Below are 18330 nucleotides of genomic sequence, written 5' to 3' on the forward strand. Positions count from 1 at the left end.
GCCAGTTCAGTTTTCAATAGAATGCCAACACAGGAGGAAAGCAACCACACATCTACTAAAAGGAGATTGGTTGTTGTTCTTAATCTGGTTAAGAACAATAATTAAAGTACCTTTTACCCCTTAACTAAAAAAAAAAAAAAATGCTTATAGACTTAATTCAGCATGAGAGCTACGAAACTTAGCAGAGATGATTCTGGGTCTGTAGATTTCCCTCATATGGCTCCCATCACACAGGCAGCCCAGCAATCTGCAAGCAAGCAGTTCACTATCCACTTCAGTTGCCTCTCTGTTGTTGAGGGTTTATATGTTTTTCTAGCTGCTCACCCACAAGCTTCTTCAGTAGAGTGCTTCTTGGCTGCCAGTGTCTGCCAAGACAGACCTTTATCATTCTGCCTCTGAAGTAAATCTTTAGACTATGCTTATGCTTCGGTATTACTCTATATCAACTCACCTGTACTTTAGGGCCACCTCCTGAAATTTTGGAGACATAACTCATTATATATTTAGCAGCTACAGTCTTTCCAGCACCACTTTCCCCACTACAAAAAAAGAAGGGAACACAAAAATGTACCTGTTAGTTTTTAAATAACACTAGAATGGAGTAATTTGAGGTCTACCTTGTTCAACCAAGACTAGGTACCTTAACAATGAATAATAATAAATATACACTATATTTACATCAGGTAAGCTGGTAATACATAGACTGTGATATAGTACTGTAGTATGGTACTCGGATATGTTTGTGAATAAGTAATTTTGAATACATCATCTTGCATGGACACCAGAATCTCTACAGGACTTCAAAGTCAGAAAATTATGTAAATTGAGAAATAAATATACTTAAACCAAGATGCTCAAAAGAGAACAAGTGTGTTAAGAACTCAATTCCCATCTAAATTTACTGGGATTTCAGATCTTAACACAAAAACTTATTTGAAAATCCAAGCTCTGAATGCCATGCCAGATACCTACTTCATTTCAGGAGTCTTTTGTTTTAGGTGTTCCTGAATGAAATAATGAGACATTATTAATCACATCCTGAATGACGGAAGAACTACCTTCCTGTTCCTATGCCTCTTGACACAGGGTACAAGAAGTCTTAATATTCCACACTAGCTTTCACAATTCCTTCCTTCCATTATAATATTTCATTTCAATGGTGAATAACGTTTACAACATCAGTAGATTTGCCTTCTCGCAATTCTTCGCAAAGCTTCTCAAGAGGCAAAGAAGATTGGCATGCCAGACGATCCAACCTCACGCTTTATTTCATACCTTAAAGCTAACTTCATTTCAACAGAATTCCTCTAGATTTAGATAAATCTTGGTGCAAGTCAGCTTGGACCCTAATGAATTTACCCTGACCTGGACAACTGTACTAAAACCAAAAAACAACACACGGATGTTGGTTCAATGTCATAAAGATATCTGAAGTATTTTTTCTCTTGTGTGAAAATCTGTGCTATCTTTAAGCTCCTGAATAATTTCAGTGAATGTTGTTGACTCTTCTAATCCTGCATCTACTTGTTCCTGGATATGGATCCAAATGCACATCTTTTCCTGCACAAATTTTTGCTATGTTTGCCAGAGAAACATCAGCATGTCCTGCGCAGGAAAAGGACTTGCTGAGAATGCCAACTCATAGCTCCTTATCAGCATGAGTAATGGAGACATTTCCAAAGGTTTAATCCTGAAAAAGCTCCCCAAACTGCCAAGCTGCAAATATCATTTTACATCTTTAAAGCTTCCAAACAGTACAGAAATACTGAAAGGCTTCCCCCCCCCCAACATTTTCATGCTTTTGTCTTCTCCTGACTGCGGTTTTACAGATCAAACAGAAAACTTCAGAAGGTGAAAATATACTTCTTGATCATCTCATCTGTGAAGTGCAGACCATGATTTTTATTATTCAGAGTAATCTTTTCCTAAGCATCAACAAGAATGCCTGTATTATTGGTATCTACTACATTCACAGGGACAGACAAGAGTTTGCTGGACGGCAAACTGTATTTAGAAGTTCAAGTCAGCAATAGCTCAATAATTAAAATAACATTTCTTCAAAATTTGCTCACAGTAAATTTGCTTATCCTGTTGTAACACCAGGCAGACAAACCAATCTAAACTGAATCATACTCTTGAGTTTATAGATGCAGTTTTCAACTGAGTAGAGAGAAGGGTCTGGGGCCAAATACTGAATGAATTTCATCAGGTATTATTTATCATGCAGTAAAAATATAACACATTTCTGTAAGGTTTTCTTTGACACATAAATTATCCTTCTCCTCTTTGTTCAAATTAAGTGTGGCTTGTATTTCCCATTCCATAGTATCTGCCATGGAAACTGACCTGGAGGAATACAGTTCCATTTTATTGTTAGTCTCTGTTTTGATGTAAGTGGCCCTTTATATTAAATTAATTTGGCCAAAAGACTGCCTTTCAGAGTTTGCTTTAGATTTATGCATGCATATACTTTTTTTCAGTTTTATACTTTTATTGATCAGAGACCAGTAAATTGTTCCAATTAAACTAGAATAAAACAGGATGATGCATTATTTATGAACCAAAGTAACTTTATCTGGTGGGATGATATCTTGCCCCCAGTAAAGCTCAGGTAGTCAACTGTAGCAGGGAAATTGTGGCATTCCTGCCAAATGATTCTCATACAGAAGCTTTTTCACATGTATCTTACTGCTCTGCTGCTATTAAAACTATTTTAAGAAGATGTAAGAATCATTGTCTAGCTTGGTAGTTTTAAGTATGTTGGAAGTACAGAGGTTTTTAAAGGTTGAAAAAATGATTATAATGGCTTAAAGTAAGTGGATAGTGGTACTGACAATTTTCTCAGAGACTTTTCGTACTAAAAATAAAAACATTACATAGTCTCAATCACTAACAAAAAAGATAATGCTTTGAAAGACATACTGTTTCTTTCTAGCACTATTTGCTACTTCAGAAAAGTGACATTTTGTTCAGCAAAGTCAATTAACACTTAGCTGAAATCAGAATAAGACTACAAATGCAGAGGGAAAATTTTTTACTCCTTCCTTCTTTCCCAGAGGAAATAGTGACTAGAATAGAGAAGCAAGATCCGATATATAGCCTCTTCCTTCTCTCTAAAATTAATTTTGAGTGACATTTAATATAGTATCCCTGGCTGTAGAACAAGTAATACTTATCTACATCGCCAGGACAATGTAGAAATTTTAATAACAAATGTTTATAAAGAACTCTTGGATCTGCCAGTGAAGAACACTGCATGTGTAAAATACTCTGACGTGTTTGGATAAGCTTTTTATTTTGTTTATACAGAAAATTTATTTTTTCCAATTATGTTCAGAGAAACCTCAGTAGCATAACTTCAGTGAAATATTTTTCCCTTCTGAATCAGAGTTCTTACCTAACTTTTCTTACTGTGTTAGACTTACATTTCTACCACTTCCCCATTAAAATTCAACTATATTTCCAGTTCGATTCTGTACAGATGTTTTAGAATGACCAGTCATTTGAGTCTTCTGGAAAGTGAAGATACAGAAGCTGACTAGAAATCTCATTAAATTTTGAACTTAATAGACTTAAGATAGACATGAGTTGTTCACTAAAAACAGCTGGGGTGGTAAGTGGTCTTTCCGTTAGCATGTATTTGTAGTATTTAAGATGTATTGTCTTTTCAGGTATGCAGTCATCATACATAGCTTTACTGTACTCAAACATTCCCACATGAATGTAAAATGTGAACTAAAATTACAAACAAGAAGGACTGAAAAACTGCTTTAAAGCAACTGCAACATCTCCTGGCAGAGATCATAGAAAGAAAGTGAAAATAAAGTCTTCAACTTTATAGAAAGGTAAAACCTTAAGAACACTCTGAAGAAACACATTTATTGCTACATAATGGAAAAATACTAATCATAACCTCCACTCTCTTAATTAAAGGACAATGATAGTCCAGAAGGAATTAAAAGCCACAACAGATAATCCTTCATAATTAAAATCTTGATTGGACAACTTGTTGATAGTTTGGAAGGGCCACCATTTCAAGCAAGGAAGAAATGCGAACAGTCTGCTGTAGTAGACATTTATGAGCTTGGTTCAATAGAGGCTTAAAATAAATATCATGCCTCAGTAAAACATAAACTTAATGAGAAATCAAACTCCAGCGTAACTGTGTTACTCATATGAGTAAACTTCCTTTGTAATTCTGCCCGGTGCATACAAAACGAGGGAAGACGACTGTGGGTACTGCTCTGTCCCTCCCACCTAAGCACACGCTCTGCACCTGCGTTCAGCCCAGCCAGAATCCAGCCCATGAATAACCTCATTGTTTACACTGTTAACAGCCATTCAAAATAGCTCATGGCTCCTCAGCTATAATTAGACATGCATACGTGTAATTTTCTTAATGCATACGCATATATGCTGCAATTACTCCACTAATGGAACAGGCTTCCCTGGCCCCGGAAAGGTTGTTTGGTGACATTTTTTCTTTTTAAATTAGTATTATCACATAAAAAGATTATTTTTGGTTGCTATCTATTCAGCCTTTCAGGGAACTGTATTTTCTTTTGGATCTGCTGTTCCTAATTAATTCACTGACTTTCTGAAGAGGATGAGCTTTTTCTATCAGTGCCTAAATGCGTTATTTGGAATTCTGGAATTAAATGTCCTGGCAAAAGAGTGTGTGATCCTCACACACACACAGGGTCCTGACTACAGCATGACACTGCAGGGACCTTCCTTCACAAGCCCGGAAATCTACAGCTAGTCTCTAGGAATGCACGTACCCTCCCAGGTATGGAGCTAGATGCCACAGATGCCCAAACCACATGCTGTAGGAAGAGACAGGTGTGCACCAACCCCTTCCCTATAGGAAGGGGAGATGAAGACATGAAGGTAGCTAGAACATTCATTTCACTCAAGCCACAGCATCTTGGGAGCTTCTAGTCTGCCAGCAATTTCAGTGCCTTCTGGTCTATGAAATGAAACGTAAGCAAACAAATTCCAAACTTCAAGAAACGTCATTCTTAAGCCAGCTCTAGCCATTAGAAATAGTGATGACATTAAAATCAGAAAATACAGGATGTATCTAAACAGTTTAAATGAAATGTGGTTGAAAGGATTAAAATATCAACCAAACAAAATCAATTTTGTGAATGGTTGAGTTACTTGATTTCATAAAAATGATTTCTAAGTGCTCCCAAAAATCAAATACCATCATGAAAACTACCTGTAAGTCTAGCCCATAGTTTTTTTATAGTGTTTGTAATAAGAACATTTCTAGGAAAAATAAACATGTAGAAAGGAAGAGGAACTCTCTGAAATGTCCCTGGCAAACATGATTTTTCTTGCTTCAGTTTTGCAGTAGATTTCAATTAACTCCAGCAGATTTTGAATAGGCTGTGCACACACTGAGAGGAAATTCACTCTGCGCACACAAAATGCAGACACTCCAAAGAGCGTGTCATCCATCATTCAAGCACAAGAATTCTCATGTGAATTTAAGCCTGTAAGTCTGCATCGCAGCTCTCTGAAGATGTGACCCTCTGCATTCATTGCACTTTGGGGCATCAGCAATGGATCAAAAAAATATGTTTTTTTAAATCACAGTTCACCACAGTTTAAAGGTTTTCACTATAAATTTAGCTTAATGTGAAACATCGCAGGCTCTGGGATGTTACTTTGTTCAAAAAGCAAAATAAATCCCAATTTTACCCATTCCTTACAGGTCTGAATTTGACTAAATGGGACTAGTAACTTCAGCATGGCAACAGGCATCAGTTTCCCAAAAAGGAAGACAGAGCTCAGGGAACAATTCAGATATATGAGAGACAGGAATATGAGCTCTGGGCATTTTGTTTCATACGGCACCATGCTGTAGCCAGGGGCCCAGGAATAGGGAGGCCCTTACAGGAGCACAGCTCAGTGTTGCAATCTGTTAGTGCCTGGCTGACGTTCCTACATGTAAAATCATCCGTTTCCACATACCTACATACACTTTGCTGATACTAAGAGGGACACACCTGTGCACTTTTCCACTGTAACACGTCACCCAGGAAAGCTCTGTCTGGACGACTCCCAGGCATAGATTCAAAGAAATACAACAGTGAATATAACTTTCAAACAATTATTCCTCAGAAGCTTTCACGGCAGCTCACCAGTGAGATATATTAATATGAAATCTATTTTCACACTGGATCATTCAGTAGGGTACAGGAATGCTTGCACATGGAGCACCTCCACATGTAAGACCCACCTACTAAGCCCAGTTCTTCGTAATACTCCCGCAACAACATTAAATTAGTAAGCAGCTGGTGCAAGGGCATTTAAGCTTCAACATCTGTGACCATCCACCACTTCCTGGCAAGTTCCAGCCTAAGGGACTGAGCGCCCTAAGTTACATGGCATCTGATCTGATCACCACTGACATCCACCCCCCGTGGGGCTGTGACATTGCAGGGCACACAGCCACCCCAGGGAGAAGACCAGAGAAGGTCCCCTGAACAAAGAAAACATTCCATCTTGAAATCTCTCTTTTGTTAAATTCAACAGCAGTTAAATTCATAGTGATGCCTCTCAGTGCGTTCCACAGAGAAATGACAGAAAGCTTAAGAAAAGCTATTATTAATAAAATAATGACAGTTTCCCTTCAAATTATTTTTTCTTTTTCTCCTCTTTCTTTTCCCTAGTTCTTGGGAAAGTCTCACAGGCCAGTGGTCTCCAAATGCTTTTGATCACGTACACCATCATTAACAAAATGTCTGAGCACACACTCCCAATGTATGTATATAATTCATCTACTTATAAATTACATAAATCTACTACTGAAGGTCTAGTATTTTCTTCCCGCATCCCAATGAATTTCACTGCACAGCCCCTATGATGCATGCACTCCACTTTGGAGACCACTGCCACAGGTAAAGTGCAGTTCCAGGCGCACTACAGTGAAGCTCTTTTCTATGTAAGATGGAAAGTCAGAAGAGGTATAGTGTACCAGCTCAAATATTCTGCAGTTCTTGCTCTCTGCACACTTTCTTTTATCATACACCATCTATAAGCCCACAGATGAGAACAAAGCATACCTCTGGACCCAAAACTCACTTTGATTGTGACTTAAGTAATGCCTGTCATTAAAAAAGTTCAGTAATAATTCTACAGTGAATTCCCTCAGCCTAATAATTAAAATAGAGTAATAGTGAAGACAAAATTAATTTTCCAGTATCTCTCTTCTCCTTTTGTCTCTGACTGAATGCAAGCAAAATTCCAAAAGGAACAAAAAGTGCATTTATTTTTAACAGGAAAAAAAAGAAATAGTACTAAAACCAGAGTATGGTAAATGCAGTCAATGTGAGAATGTTGGATTTAACAGTATCTGTGGCTGATATAGTTGTTAATCCATCTCTCTTGTAGTCATTCAAGCTACTGCAGTTTTGGTATTGGGCATGAAGCTAGCTATGTGAGAAAAAGATTTATTGTGGTTAAGCTGTCATCAGGATTTCACTGGAAAACAAAAGGGAGGGTCAGAAAGTACTTGGCTATCCTAGAACCCCAAAGTGTTCAGTGGTCACGGACACAGAAGATTTTTATTGATATAACAAAAAAATAAACTTTTCTGCTTCTTGAAATTAAAACACCAAAAGATGATGATAAAATGTTTTTTTTATAGATCTTTTTCTTACCTAATAATGACACACTGATTTTCTCTGTCAATAATCATGTTTCTGTACATGCTGTCTGCAAGAGCATAAATATGTGGTGGGTTTTCATATTGTGCCTAGGAGGGGAAATAGAGAATAATTTTTCAACACAGCATTAAACAACGCAGAAAGAGCAATATAATTTCTTATTTAAATTGGAAGAATTATTTTCCTGGAAAAACAATTCTGAATCCCACTTTATAATGAATTTTCCCCACAAATTTTTTTGTTCGTTTAATAAAAACAAACCAAAGTCTCTGGGTTTTGTTACTGATCTTTCTCTCATCCATAATTTTCTCCTAAACTATCACAAACACCCTGTTCTAAAAATGGTCTGTGCTTGAAATATATTACTTGTCCAAGAGAAACTCACGTAATTTAAGCCTATTCCACTAGCGGTCATATGCTAACAATAAACTACCTAAACCGCTACACAGAGCCTGGTGCTGTATTTCTCATTTTCACTCACTGAGTCCACTCAAACCAAATGGTTTCCTGAATCTATGGACATGCCCAACTTGAGCAGAGCAGGAAACTAAATTTTAAGTCCCTAATGTCCTTATGCTGACTCACTCTTCACGCTGTATTTTCAAAAGTGGCATCTAATTTTGGCATCGCAATTTTTTTATTGTTCTTGTCCAGTTTGAGATTTCTCAAGTCAGAGTCTTCAAATCCACTAATGGCCATTTTGTATTGTGCACCACACTTTAAGCATACAATAGCTTAAAAACTGCCTTTGCAGGAGGAGGGACACGTCAAGGACAGAAACCTGATATGGATTAGAGTTAATCAATACAAGTATTTTATTGAAATACTAATCCTATGTTCCAGGGAATTCAATTTGAAGACTCAATATATGGATGGTAATGGATAGCAGCCAAGTTCTCCCAGGCTAGTACAATGCTACCAAAACCCAGAAACAAATGCTTCCAAGAGTTTAACCATGTAGAATAATATTTACATGCCCCTGAATACTGCAGTACATTTTAGACTGCTTTACTTACTGCTCCTTGGTACATTTCAATTTCCTTTTCCCCAAAATACGGCATTTGCTTGAAAGGATTCACAGAGATTAATACAGAGCCAATGTATGTCTGTATTCAAAAGAAGTTAAGGTAACTACAGTTTCATAAAGTATTATCTTACCACTAGTGACTGCCAAATAACTTTTCCATCTATTACATAATACAGCACAGCTTCAAATAACAGTAAAAAACCCACAGCTTACAACAATTGTTAATAAAAATGAAATTACCAAGCTTACAAGAATATAAACATATCATTCAATGAGATACTTTCATATTATCAAAATATTTATTTTAGGGCAAGCTAAGTATAAAAACATGTATCAGAGGCCCAAACATGACACACATTGAATAAAAATACAGAATGGAAATGGCATATTTAAACTTTTTTACTCCTTTGTAACTGAGGATGTCATATCATCAGTATTAGAAAAGACTGTTTTGACCTTTGCAGAATAAGCTATAGTGACACATTCTGATCTCACAGAGATAGTGCTGAGCATGCACAGTTGGATGGAAACAGCCACTACCAAGCTAAATTGGACAATTACTCAGCTGCACGCACTAGTGGGGGAGCTAAGGGAATTAGGTAATTCAGTATGCGGTGTTGTTTTATGAGTGTAACTCTTAACAGTCCCTAAGAGTCTTATCCTGCAGGCTGCCCTATAAGACGACACTCAGTTTTAAGCTATTATTAGTCCCAGAGAGCTTTTCTGCAACATTTTACATGTTAGTATTTCACCGTTCTGCATTCAGCTGCACATGTACCTACATTTACAAAATACTTTAGAAACCTTTGGAATTAGAATTGCAGTATACATATATGAAACAACTGATACTACTTTACAGGCAGGACTGGTTCATTGAGCTGGGAGTTAGCAGTGTACCCATGTCAATGAGTCCACAATATTGTACTGCAGGTTTCATTTAACAATCTGGAATTGTTCATAGGCAAACTTACTGTCTAAGCTTTCCATACAAAAGTAGGAAAATTAACAAATTTATCCTGTTGGATTATCCTACGATCCTACTTAAGATTCTGTTACTGTGGTGCCACAGCACAAAATGATAACATGTTAGAGAAGTATAACTCAGTGAACACAATTTCTGTATTGTTAATTTGCAATGCTTTCTTCATATTTTTTTTTAATTTAATTCATAGAAGAGTGACAACATCTGGGGCTCAAATATAATAAATCAAGCATTCATTCTGTAAGTATAAACATCTGAAGTGACAGTTTTCTGTTGGTAAACAATACCAGCATTTTCCTGGATGATTTGCTAATCTCCGTGCAACACAGCACAGAGAAATGTTCATTCATGGGTGGACATACAAACAATTGAAAGATTCAAGAGATGACCTCCATTTTAGAATGAAAATCCTTCACAGAACTGCAAAAGGAGTCTTTTCTCCCTACACAAAGGAATTATAATGCTTTAAAAGACGACTCTGATCCCTCATGTGACCACAAGTCCTCTTGGAAAACATACTCGTTCCAGCTTCAGCAGAAAGACCATCTCCACGTTAATCTCACTTATCTTTATAAGAAAAAAAAGCATAAAACCATTTCTTCAGCACCAGAGCACTGAAGACTTTGTGAATGTACTGCATGGAAGATGCAGCGTTCCACAGGGACAAAAGCGCTTGTGTTACTAACAGGAAGAGCGTTATAGTTTGCCCTGGTACTATAGTTTGACAAATATTGTGCAACTTTATCATGTTTCTACAAGGCAAATTTAATAATGGTGTGGTACTTTATTAAACAGAGGATCCAAACCCATGTGCACACACATATTAAAAACCTCTGCAGTGGGGGATGGAAATGTCAGCACAACTGCAGTGTTAATTTTCCTCTATCAGTCCTTGCTAAATTGAGCTGCTACTTAGCTCTTAATCATCTGAATATATGGAAATAGCCAGGAGGTGTTATGTTTCCTTCCCTTTCTGTTAAAAAAAGTTAAACTCTTCAAGGAAACTATTCTCCAGATACAACCAGGAAGTATGAAAGCCTGGCTACAGCAGAAGAAACAGTATCACTTTCTAGTACATAATCATATGGACTAGTGTTTACCAAATTCATTATTGCAGCTCATGTTACATTGTGAAAGCTAAAAATGAAATAGTGACTATTCTTATCTCAAGGAATTCCTTTCATATGAAATTTCAAAAAAAAAAAAAGCAAACATTTGGTGCTGAAATCTGTTTTTCTTGTTAGGTTATATGTTCAGGTATTTAAATATTTCATGTTTTCATTAATCATAGAAAAAAATTTAAAGTGCGCATACTGTAGATTTACAGATGTTCACCTGTTTCCATCATCTCATGATTCACAGTATTAATAATTCCAGAATAAGTTGTAAATGGGGTTATGTCACAGAAGAAATACTATTTTGAGAGCATTAGATTTGGGAGGTATAGAAGACAACATGGTATCAAGACATGCATATACGCCTTAAACCTATTAATTCTTGCTCTTAGAAGTGGCATTACTGCAGTAGCTTCAGGGGTCACATGGATATATAAATATACGGAGCTACAGGCCTAATCTTCAACAATGACAAGAACAATTCCAAATATCAAAAGGAATACCTTAAAATAATTTTTCAGATCTTAATTTCAACCCTCATAATTAGCTCAGTTTACAAAGCATTTTGTGTAATCTCAGGTGAACTGTCACATAAAATGCTCACCACCTTTGAGTAACCTGCTTAAATAGAATACATACACATAATTAGTTCCATATTGGCTCAGCAAGTCAACAGGACCCTGCTAAAAACAACACTATAAAGGATACAAAAATATAATCATCCATGTATCGTTTCTTTAGGTTCTCCACTATGGAATCCTCTGAGATTTTGGAAAGAAGGACCATATCGTCCACTCCACTGTGCTTGACATTGTGGCTCTGCCAGTGATATCTGTAGTGTCCTTTGCTGCCCTGCAGGAAAGCACAATAAGCATCAAAAAGGTTACTACGTTTCTCATTAGCATTAAATAACTGAAAACAATCTATTCAAATTCCAACTTGCAAAATATTTTTCTTTCATTGAATTCTCTTCCTTGACTCAGTCATTACATAAAAGCATACATAACTGCTATCAACTGACTTGCCTCTGAACTATTAAAGAATTGCACTGCCCTCAAAAATTAGAAGGTAATTTCATGGGGTTTCGTGAATGTCTACACACAGAAGGGATTTCAGATAGCAGACATTTCTAGATCTAGCAGAAAAAAACACAATTATTCCAACTGAGATGCAGTTATTGGAAGCTAAGGATGCAAAAATTACACTCCTACAGTGCAACTATTAGTAGTGAGGATAATTACCACCTGAACTATTAAATTGGGTACAGTGGATTCTCCATCCTTTACAGTCTTTTAAGTCAAATCTGCACATATGCTGTTACTCAGATGGAAGCTGTGAGCCTGATGCAGTAAGTATTCAGTGATGTTCTGCAGATTATGTTACGCAGCTTGTCGGCTGCATGTCTTAACAGTCCCTTTTGATCTGTTAGTCACCATGCTTAACTGACATCTAAATAGATATTCTCTTCCCATACTCAGAGACTACTATTTCAGGATGCTACTGAAAACTTGTGACATTTCAAGCTGTACCACTTGAAATCAAAATCTGTTTTCTTCCAGCTGATTTGAACAGCAGTTAGGTTCTATGGATACACCCACAAACAAATTTAAATCCGGTCTAGATCAATGCTATTAACTCAGCTATAAATCTGTTCTTCAAACCCAAACCTATTTTCTGTAGCCTGGCAGATAATGCCAATAGAGTTCTGCCCTCTTGCCTTTTTATACTTTACTTTTTGTTTATGCAATACTGAAATTAGTAATGCTGAAATTAACACATTTTACACTGAGAAGTTATTGAGTATGCTGTCACAGAAGATGTGGCCAAGAAAATGGCAATTCTGTGTATTCCCCTCATTTTTTAACGCCACAATTTAAAACAACGTGATTTAGCTACACTCCTCATGTATTTTATGGGATCAAGTCATATTCACCAGAATATAAGCAATTTATTATTATGAAGTATTTTGCAGAATAAAATAATGCATAATTTTACAGATTAAATAAGAAAATTTAGGTACTCTGAACACTTTGGCTGCACTCAAGTATTTTGAAATGAGACTTTAGCAATTTACTGAGGTGCAACTTCTGTGTTTACACACTTCTGCCCTAGCAAATGACCTATGCAACTGTACTAACACAAAAGTGCGTCTGCCAAATTGCTTCCCCATGTTAATAGTCAAGCACTTGCACCAATAGCAGGCATAGGAGTGGGAACTACAAATGGAGCCGGGGGAGCACAAGGTTCTTATTTTAAGCTGGGTTGGCTAAAAGCGTTCATTAAACTCGTCTCAGACTATGTTTTTCCACAAACTTCACTGCATCTATTAGGGGGAAAATCCAACAAAAACTAATGAAGACACAGATTTAATGCATAATGTGTATTAGCAAATGGAGTCAGGCCTACAGGTTAGCCTCATCTCGACTGACATAAAAACCAAGTACCAATTGGATTTTTATCTCAAGTTAAATTAACTTGCACTAAAACCAGACCCATTTTACTGCTGCAGACAGCACAGAACTTGTAGGCTTTATGTGTGTTTTCTATTAAGTCTCTAGCCATTGCTACCACTGATGCAGCTCCGTCACTGCTAACACTGAAAACAGTCGCAAACTCTAATTAAAAGAATGCTTTTAAATATAGTACAGCAGAGGTAAATATGTCTGAAAACACACAATCTCGGCAATTTTCTTGAACATCCACAACCTTACATGAGCTTCAATAAAACAGTAATCTTAAACTAGCTTAGTTTGCATGAACCTTGTCAATTTTACATTTGCACAATGGAAGCAGTAATCTGGAAGCACTGAGAAAATGAAGGAACCAATTAATTTTTGGAAATTTTTGTAAAACATATGACTGAAAAAGATCAGTTGAAGGTCGGGTTATTGGAGAAAACAGAAGTCCAACAGAGAAGCATAATTTCCTTCAGTGTACTCATCAGCTATTTGTGATATTACACTTGGAAAAAGGAACTGGCAGGATAGATGAAAAGGTACTGTATCAAAGTAATACAGAGAATTACATTCTTCACAAAGCTATACAGAATGTGGTTTAGTATCACATAATAGAGTAAGCTACAGAAAATGTGTAAGAAATGAGTGGGAAAACAATCAAGCTTCCCATTGGAAGCTACGGCATCAGATCCAGTAAATTCAATGAGAAGACGACAAAGCTCACAAAGCCACAGGATATATGGAAAATGTGCACACAGTTTGCAAAACAGCAGGCTTTATAAAAGTCAGTGACTGTTGTTGACTGTGATTAAGCCACACACACTACCAGGCAAAAGGGTTCTTCCCCAAAAGCAATGCAAACCAGCACACAAGCAAGAGGGGCAGCACCAGGAAGGCTCAGCTTGCCCTTAGAGCAGCTCTCCCCAGCGCTTACACACTGCTTTAACGTGCAGCAAATCTGAGTACTGTAACAGTATCACATACAGTCAAATGGAAAAGGATGAAGAGAGATTTAATAAAAAGGCAGCAGCCCAAATATCCAAGAAAGCAATAGCATGGAAGACAGCTGAGGGTGGTAGCACCAAGTAGTTCACATTAATATTGTATCACATTTTAAATGACAGTTTCAGTCAGTACTTTGGGACTACTTTTTTTTCCCCTTTCCCCTTGCGTGGCCTTACATGCAAATACACAGAGAAGCAACAAATCATCACCAGATTATTGTCAGACTTCTCCCTAGGATCTAGAAATAAGCACAAGTTTTAGTAGTGCCTAACTGCATCTGTGGTTAAGTTTTGCTCTCATGCTCCCTTCTCCAGAAACCTAGCACCAGTAGGATGGCCACACACAGTGGCTAGCACCTCCTTGATCTGGGCAACAAAACAGGGAGTGCTGTTTCTAGAGGACACCACCTACCCCCAACTTCTTGCTCTTCCAAGCATGAGTGATGACTACAGAGTCTAACCTGAATTTATCAACTTCAGTCACTTCCAACTGGTACTATAACCACGTCCAGCTAACAGTTAACTGGTTTTTATATAGTTTTGAAATAAAAAAAAAATCTTCCTGTCATAAATTATCTGAAAAAACTCCACATCGTAGCAGTTGTAAAAGCAAGCCTTCATATTTCTCCAGGCTGCATTTTTCCTAAAGGTCAAGGATATATACTTAAAAATTACAATTTTCAATTGCCCACATTGCAAACACTAATGATTTGTTCTTATTGCATATTTCTTGAGAATTTAACCTTTATTTTCGGTAGAGCTTTCTACCACCCACATAAAAATACAGTACTCTAATCTGGAGACAATTTACACCTCAGCTAGTTACCTGGTGTCCACCTTAACTTGAGCCTGCTTTGCAGGGAGGACTCAGACTAAATCACTCAGCTGCTGATTGTCCTCTGTTGCCCTTCACACAACACGCTTTCCCCTCCACCCCTCTTCACCTGCTCCAGGGACAGGTCGGGTCTCCTGGGACTGACCAGGAACTTCAGAGCCAGCAGAACAAGGGCCGATGGGCACAATGCACACCAAAGGGCACACCTCCATGTCAGCACTAGCCACAGTGAGGACTCAGTAACTTGAACAGAGCTCCCATGTGGCGTGGTCAGATCTGGGTGAACAGAGAGGTTCGGGGCTTGCAGTCCATCCCTGGGCCTAGCCGTGCAGTTCAGACATCAGCAAATAGCAACTTGGCTTCTCTTAGGTTTTCTCAGTGAAAGATGTGATCTAACTCTACAATAAATAAGCAAATGAAAGTCTTTGTGTCAGCACTAACAATGCCTAAGCAGCTGAAAAAAGACGAGCTTGGCAGATTAGGAAAAATACAAAAAACCAAAAACACATCAACAGCCTGCTAAAAGCCTCAGAAGTGGAAACACGAGTGTTGAACAACCTGGCTGCCAGGCCTCCTTCAGGCTCTTCCTGAGCTTCAAACCCAGCACCTAACCTTGCACAGGGAATGGAGGCTGGGCTGGCGAAGCTGGAATTAAAGGCGTGTACTGTATTGCTGTCAGCTTTTATTACTCATTTGGTTGCTGTTTTAGGCTCAAAATCAGATCTGCTTTGCACTGACAAGAATAATATTTATGAGTCACAAGATGACCCTGTGAGCTAGGAGCCTACCGTTTCCGAGCCGTACAGCTTCAGGAGCTCATATACAGTCACCACCTGGCTAGAGGCTAGGCAGCACTGTCCTCTCCACCTCAACAACTTTATCATCTTCAGCAATCAAGACGCTACAGAACCCAAAAAATTAATTCTACTCTCACTTTGTACATCTCCATTAACACACGCTCATTAACAGATTAAGACAATTGCAACGTTAATACCAAGAGAGGGGATGTAAAATACTTTCTATGTACTAAATACTGTCTATATTTTCTGTACTACTTTTGGTATGACATGGTTAAAGCATATTAGTGTTTTGTTTGGAATGAGTAATAAATACTGATGAGACATTTATTTACAGAATATTTTTTTTGCTGCCCTCCACCTTGTGTTACAATAGCAACTGCTGGTTTCTTATTTTTGCTTTTATTATTTTTTGTATATTTTTACATTATCCGAAGCAACACGTATTTGATGTGGCTATAAAAAGATTAAGTCATACTGTGTCACAACAGGGTTTCTCTTTTAACTGGGAAAAAAAGCAAATATTTTTGTATTTCAAGCTGTTTAAAAATAGTACATCTAAAAATAAAGCACTAAAAACAAGGGATCAGAAGAGACTGTATATTCGGCCCCTGAGAAAGAGCCTTGTTTCTCTCTCTCCATCAGAGCTGTCTAAACTGCAACCTACATGCCATAAATAATCATTCTTGGTTCCCACAAAGGGAAAAATTGCCACCCTGAATCTCTGACAGCTTTTTTCAGTAGCAAACATCAATCCTCCATCACAGTGCAGAAGGGGTTCTCAGCCTCTTCAACGTGCTTTGCAGGGAGGACTCGGACTAATTCACTCGGCTGCTAATTGTCCTCTGTTGCCCTTCACACAACACGCTTTCCCCTCCACCTCTCTCCACCTGCTCCAGGTGCTTGCTCCTACCTTTCTCCTCTCACGAAGGAGCAAGAGTGTCAAATGATCACAAGCACGACCTTTTCTTTCCCTTTTCAGCTATGACAGAGTACTATTGCATAAAATCTTTGTAGATTTGGAGGCATGTGTCTATCTACTCCGATTACTATTATGAATACAGTACTAAATGATACACAGCCCTCATCTTAACCAAAGATGTCACAAAACTGAAAAAGCTGCACACCATTTACTCTACACCTGACATTAATGCTTCTACCTATAGAGGCATATCACTAGTCTCACACATGCATAATTTGTACCAGTTTTTCCATCTAACAAACAAACAAAACCACAAAACACTCAGCTTTTTGCAATGATATAATCCATCAAAATAGCAAACTTTTATAATCCACTTACAGGATTCTCACACTCACATATTGCCATAAAGTGAAAGAGTCTGCTCTTCTCCGTAGAGAATACTGCAGAAATACTTAACGTGAATTTTGGTCCTTGATTGGGATAATCAAAACTGAGAAGCCATAGTAGAAAAAAGTGCTCCAAAATAGCTCTTGTATATCTAATGTTAGAAAAAATAGAGATATTGGCTGCAATAATGTGACTATATTTCTGAAAGGAAATTAAAGGAAGGCAGCAGAAGCAGCTAGATGGACAAAGATAAAAGGCAAATTATTTAAATTCAACATGAGGGAAATATTAAGGGAAACAAAAAGCAGTGCTTTACGATTTGAGGAAATAGCAAAGCAAAAATATTGAGCACCTAGCAGCAGGACAGACAGAGAACTAAAAATACAGAGGACTAAAAATACCAAAAAATGTATTAAGGAATGGAAACTACTAGCAGGTTAATATCCCCAAAACCACAGCTAGGGAAATAAAATACTGAGAAAAAGATTTCTGGGGGGAAAAGTCATCAGTTCTCACTGTTTGCTCTTGGACGGGGTGCGATTCAGCCCAAGGTGTCTAGGACTGACTCCAGAGCTGGTTACAGGCTGCGGGAGATCCCAGTTGCCCAAACACTTGTTCCCATCAGCTCCTGTGCAGGTGCTGCCTGCCCCAGCAGGGCCTGGCCCCGGGGCAGCTCCCCACCATCTCCTCCAGCTCTGGGCTCTGGAGCCAGGGAGCAGCCATGGCCCTACCTCCCTGCAGCCAACGCCGGCACAGCCGGGGCTGGGAAGGCGGGGAAGAGACAGAAGCTAGAGCCTGCTTACCTGAATAGCAAATGCATGCTTGTAACACAATACAAGTTATGGGAATGTGAGATGTCTACAGGGTATACACATTATGCTCATTTTCAGGAGTCAGGAAAGACATCAGCATTCTTGTAAGATAAATAACAGAACGTTACCAAAATAAAAGTTACTTCAGTGTTTGACTGTGAGGATCATGTATTGCATCAGTATTAATTTTCACTAATATTTTTTAAAGGTTATTTTTAAAAAGGCACAGCTACTCAGCAGAACAAAATAAGGATGGGAATGAGCTTAAGAGCAGATCATGCTAATGTACGTAAGTTTTTGACACAACTTACCGA

General features: G+C 37.9%; 1 protein-coding gene across 2 annotated transcripts in view; it reads right to left on the minus strand.

The window, feature by feature from the left end:
• MYO1E (myosin IE) overlaps nucleotides 1-18330 on the minus strand; it is a 97928-nt gene that overhangs the window by 51163 nt on the left and 28435 nt on the right. For both annotated transcript variants that reach the window (XM_072869597.1, XM_072869598.1), the window contains exons 2-5: nucleotides 11512-11655; nucleotides 8696-8785; nucleotides 7674-7768; nucleotides 452-539 (exon numbers count right to left, since the gene is read on the minus strand). In XM_072869597.1, the coding sequence (XP_072725698.1) occupies nucleotides 452-539; nucleotides 7674-7768; nucleotides 8696-8785; nucleotides 11512-11655 (417 nt within the window). The remainder of the gene's footprint in view (nucleotides 1-451; nucleotides 540-7673; nucleotides 7769-8695; nucleotides 8786-11511; nucleotides 11656-18330) is intronic.

Source organism: Ciconia boyciana, chromosome 8 (genome assembly GCF_034638445.1).
Source record: "Ciconia boyciana chromosome 8, ASM3463844v1, whole genome shotgun sequence".
NCBI lineage: Eukaryota > Metazoa > Chordata > Aves > Ciconiiformes > Ciconiidae > Ciconia > Ciconia boyciana.